General features: G+C 52.3%; 1 protein-coding gene across 1 annotated transcript; it reads left to right on the top strand.

Annotated features, from left to right (window-relative positions):
• The first annotated feature begins 854 nt into the window (after positions 1-854).
• LOC119305300 (F-box only protein 13-like) lies at positions 855-2,693 on the top strand. The gene is made up of 2 exons (XM_037581865.1): positions 855-1,067; positions 1,307-2,693. Exons 1-2 carry the CDS (start codon positions 913-915, stop codon positions 2,499-2,501), a joined length of 1,350 nt encoding a protein of 449 aa, XP_037437762.1. The 5' UTR covers positions 855-912; the 3' UTR covers positions 2,502-2,693.
• Positions 2,694-4,672: the final 1,979 nt, after the last annotated feature.

Genomic DNA, 4,672 nt, shown 5'->3' with positions numbered 1-4,672 from the left:
TCGGCCAGAACTAGGCCGAAAAGGACTTTTCGTCCAGCTGTAGGCCGAAATGAACCTCAGTTGGGCCGAAGAGGTCTCATCGGTTGGGGCTGGGCCGAAAATAGTAGCTTCGGCCAGGCCTAGACCGAAGTGGGCCGTTTTCGGCCAGCCCGCAGCCGAAAAGCTTTTCGGCCAGGCCTAGACCGAAAAGGTCTGGATAAGGGTGAAAACTACGATCGAACGGATAATGGGACATCTCGACTACACTACACTGGAATGCTTATCCACCTTCGGCTGAAGGGGTTTTTATAGATACAGAGGAGAAAATGGCGGGAAAGAATAACTGCGTTATGGCGGGAAAGGGTTGGCGGGGAAATAAGGTGGGAAGGGATTGGCGGGGAAATAAGGCGGAAGGGATTGGCGGGAAAATAAGGCGGGAAGGGATTGACGGGACACGGGTGGCGGGAACATATGGCGGGAAGGGGTTGGCGAGAAACGAGTGGCGGGAAGGGGTTGGCGGGAAACGGGTGGCGAGAAAATACATTTCAGCATGAGCCATGCAACTTCGGCCTACACGAGACCGAAGTAGTACTTTTCGGCCTAGACTTGACCAAAAAGTCTATTTCGGCCAAGAGTTGACCGAAAATTAACTTTTCGGCCAAGTGCCCCACTTTTCGGTCAAGTGTTGGCCGAAAACCCTACTTCGGCCTAACAGTGGCCGAAAACTACTACTTCGGCCAGAAGATGGCCGACGGGCTACTAGTTTTGGTTTTTTTGCATTACGTCCTATAGTTTCCGAAAATGCTATAAAATATATCATAGTTTTGAAAAATGTACCTCCTTGTTGCTCCTCGCACCACGCCCCATCCATACCTTGCGTCCACTCAGAGAGTGGAGTGGAGTGGAGTGGCACTCGATCGCTCTCCTCCTTGCATGTCAACGCAAACAAAAGGTGTCCTCTCCTCCCATCCATCTCCACCGCACGGATGTAAAGCGACCCCAGACGTAACAAAGGGTGAGGAGACTCAAGAGGCGCAAGGGCAAAGATTCCGAGAACACACCCTACCTGAGCCAAGAGCAACCATGAGGTACGCACCAGCTTCTGATTCTTGGCTTCGCTTTCTAACCAAGTTTTGTCTTGGGATTTCAAACCAAAATTTGGTAGTACTACTACAAATTCTTTTGTCTCCCATGTTTGTCTCTTGGAATTAAACCGTCTGGTGGCTGCTAGGGGCCAAAGAGAAGAATTTTACTGATGTTTCTTGTTAGAATCTGAACTAACAAACTGCTAATTAACTTCCGTCTATGTGTTCCAATTCCAATGCAGTGGCCGAATGGAGCTGAGCGCGCAGATGTCGATGGCGCCGCCGACCAACGGCGGGAAGCGCAGGTGCTCACGGCCCGGCCTGGGGGATATCCACGAGGACATGCTGGAGCGCGTCCTCGCGCGCCTCCCGCCGGCCAGCTTCTTCCGCCTCCGCGCCGTCTGGCGCGCGGTCGCCGCATGCGCTACATTCCTCGACGCCTGCGCCCGCGTCCCTCCCCGCGACCCGTGGTTCATCATGCTCCCCGAACGGCCCCGCCCGGTGGTCGCCTTCGACGCCGCAGGGCGCTCCTGGAACGCCTGCCGCGCCCCAACGGGGTCCATGCCCGTGGCCGCGTCGGGCGGCCTCGTCCTCTACAGCGTGCTGGCCACGGGCGCGCTCTGCGTCTCCAACCCTCTCACCGGCGCAACCCGCGCGCTCCCCACGCCGCCGCAGGGCCAGAGCCAGGGCGTGCCGCAGCTCCACGCGATTGCCATGTACGGCTCTCCCTACCGCGTGGCGCTCTTCACGGGCGAGCTCCCTGACCTGTCCATGGCGGTGTTCGACTCCTCCGAGGGCTCGTGGGAGGAGCCCGTGCCGCTTGCCCGGAGGTCCGGGACCTCTTCCCCGGACGCGCCGCCCCATGGTGGCGACGACACGGTTTACTTTCTCAGCAAATCCGGCGACGTGGTAGCCACCAACATGAAACGCAGCTCGTTGAAGCAGTACTCCTCGGCGGTCGTCCCGTCCGAGTGCGGCGCCGTGGTCTACTTCCTGAGCCACTCGGGCACGGTCCTCGCCTGCGACACGGCGAGCCGCACGTTCGCCGAGCTGCCCCGCATCCTCCCCGTGCATTTCGAGTACTCCATCGACGTCGTGGCATGCAACGGCGCCTCCTACGCCGTCGTGCTGTCGGAGTACCTAGACACGGCGAGCCTGCGGGTGTGGCAGTTCGCAGAGGGCGCGTGGAGGCAGGTGGCCGCCATGCCGCCAGGTATGGCGCACGGGTTCTATGGAAAGAAGGCCGACATCAACTGTGTCGGGCACGGCGACCGCGTCATGGTCTGCGTGAGCTCGGGTGAGGTCAACGGCTGCTTCATGTGCGACGTGCGGAGCAACCAATGGGAGGAGCTGCCCAAGTGCATCAATGGCGACGGAGAGATCATCGACTTCCTGGCCGCCTTCTCCTTTGAGCCGAGAGTAGAGATCAACGTCTAAGTGCGTGTATTGTGTGTGTGTGTGTGTGTGTGTGTTTGCACTTTGCACCAGCGCCGTCAAGGAGCACTGTTTTGTTTTTCTACTAGCTTGCTTGTTTGATTATTTATTTTTCATTGATGTGCTTGTTGCATCGCATGGTCTAAGTTAGATATTTGGGTGCTTCATTTGAACCAATTCGAGTCCTTGATTACACTATTGTACTCATGGACTTCATTGATACTAAGATATTTTGCACTTCTTAATTGATCAGTGCGTCAAGTCTACGGAGAAGTCTATAGAGAAGTCAGAGTCGCTGGCTTGAGGAGAAGTGATGTTGATGACTTTGTAGAATACCTCGACGGTGCTCCTCTTCTTGGCTTGGGATAGTCAGTTCGGCCGAGGTGCCCCATCTTTTTTGTTCGTTCGGCTTTCCGCAAATTAACAAGTCAAGTCTTTTCTAACTTTTTAGCCCTAAGAACACAATTCTAAAAGAAAATAGGACCCCGATAAATCACGAAAGTTTGGATTTTAAGCATGTCAACCAAAGTCAAAATCCGAACATTCAGAATTTATCATTTCCGAAAAATATACTTGGGTGAAACAACGCTTCTGATCCCATATAATCATCTCAGCGAATAGTTCTTGCCATTTAACCACAAGTGTTAAACCAACTTCCAATTCTTACAATGTACGCTAAATCTCGAGTCACTATTTTGTACTGCTCTCTGGTCGGGAAGATCCCATTTGTTCAATCTTTTTATATTAGGCCCACATCGTAGTTCTGGGTTAAATTTTCATTACTATAAAAAGTACTACTACGTTACAAAGGGAGAGGAAAAAGAGAGAGGAAAGCTAACAAAAGAAGTGTAAAATAAAAGAAGGAATAAAGGAAGAAAACTAACATACCACACACTATTGTAGTAGTAAGTAAAACTTTATTGATCTACCTTTCTTCCTTTCTTTCTCGCAAGTGCAGTGCATGCAGCAGAAGCTTGCCCATGCAATGCAAGAGCAAAAGTCGTCACCTTTGCTTTGGAAGGAGGCAGTGTGGCTTCCACTGAGGAAAGAGTGATCATAAGAATACCGTAGAGAGAGAAAGAGAATCAATCGATGTAGGGGTATCCCATCATGCCCTGCGCTGCTGCATGCTGCTGGGTTTCCTTCTTGTGTCCCTTGCGCCCCTCCACCCCATGCCTGCTCGTAGTAATGCCGCTTTGGCTTGCTTGCTTTGATCTTGGGTCGATCCATCATGGGACCATGCCGTGCCGGCCTGCTCGACGGAAAGATTGGCAGCGGGGAATGATGGCGCGCGCGGTTGCGAGCCGCATCATGGGAGGGTTGACAAATGTGATAACAGAATTCCTACACAATCATCACGTCGTGTCCGTTTTCCGATTTCCACTCAACATGAAAAGTAATTAGCGTGCCGTTCGACCTCACGCCAAAGATGAGAGAAAAGAAAGGCCCGCGTGCCTTTCAGCTTTCCATCCATCCATGCCACGCCGGCCGGGCCTCCGCCCTCCGATCCTCCGTCCGCCATCGTCAGGTGACTACTCTGGTCTAAATATCTCAGCGTGTGCATCTTAGTTATGCAGAGACCGGATGTTACTCATAATGCTTTGTATCCGCTTGATGCTACATTTTAAGATAATAAAGTCGCCCTTTATCGAAAAAGTGTCACACGTGTGGCACGGAGTAACATCGTCCTGACATTATTTACACTAAGGTTGTCATCCAAACAAAAAAAAACTAAAATTTGCCATCCAAACAGAAAGTTGCCATCCTCTTTCAACTAAAGTTACCATGAAAAAATGTCAGGGCCGGAATTGCTTCATGCCATACGTGTGGCAATTATCAGGGTCCATATATATCGAGCGAGCGATCCAAGGGCTAGCTCGATCGCTCACAAGTTGCTAACCGTCCCGCCCTAGCTACTACCGTCAGTGTAGTGCCCTGTTCTTCTCCGGTCGGCCTACTATAAATACCGGCGCCACTGCCAAAGCCTAGCAACAGTCACACACGAACAGAGCATCCTAGCTCATCAACCACCACCACCATGGCCACAGGTCGGGCCAGTAATTAGTTGATGTTCGGAGGGTTTAGCCTAACAACGTAAAATGAACTCTCTCCTCCATTGTGTAACTTTCCCCCCTGTGACAGATAAAATCAATAAAAAGTTCAGGCGCCCCCCC

The sequence above is a fragment of the Triticum dicoccoides genome, chromosome 5B (assembly GCF_002162155.2).
Source record: "Triticum dicoccoides isolate Atlit2015 ecotype Zavitan chromosome 5B, WEW_v2.0, whole genome shotgun sequence".
In the NCBI taxonomy this organism is placed as follows: domain Eukaryota; kingdom Viridiplantae; phylum Streptophyta; class Magnoliopsida; order Poales; family Poaceae; genus Triticum; species Triticum dicoccoides.
The sequence above is the reverse complement of the archived record's forward strand: the minus strand, read 5'-3'. Positions and strand labels throughout refer to the sequence as shown.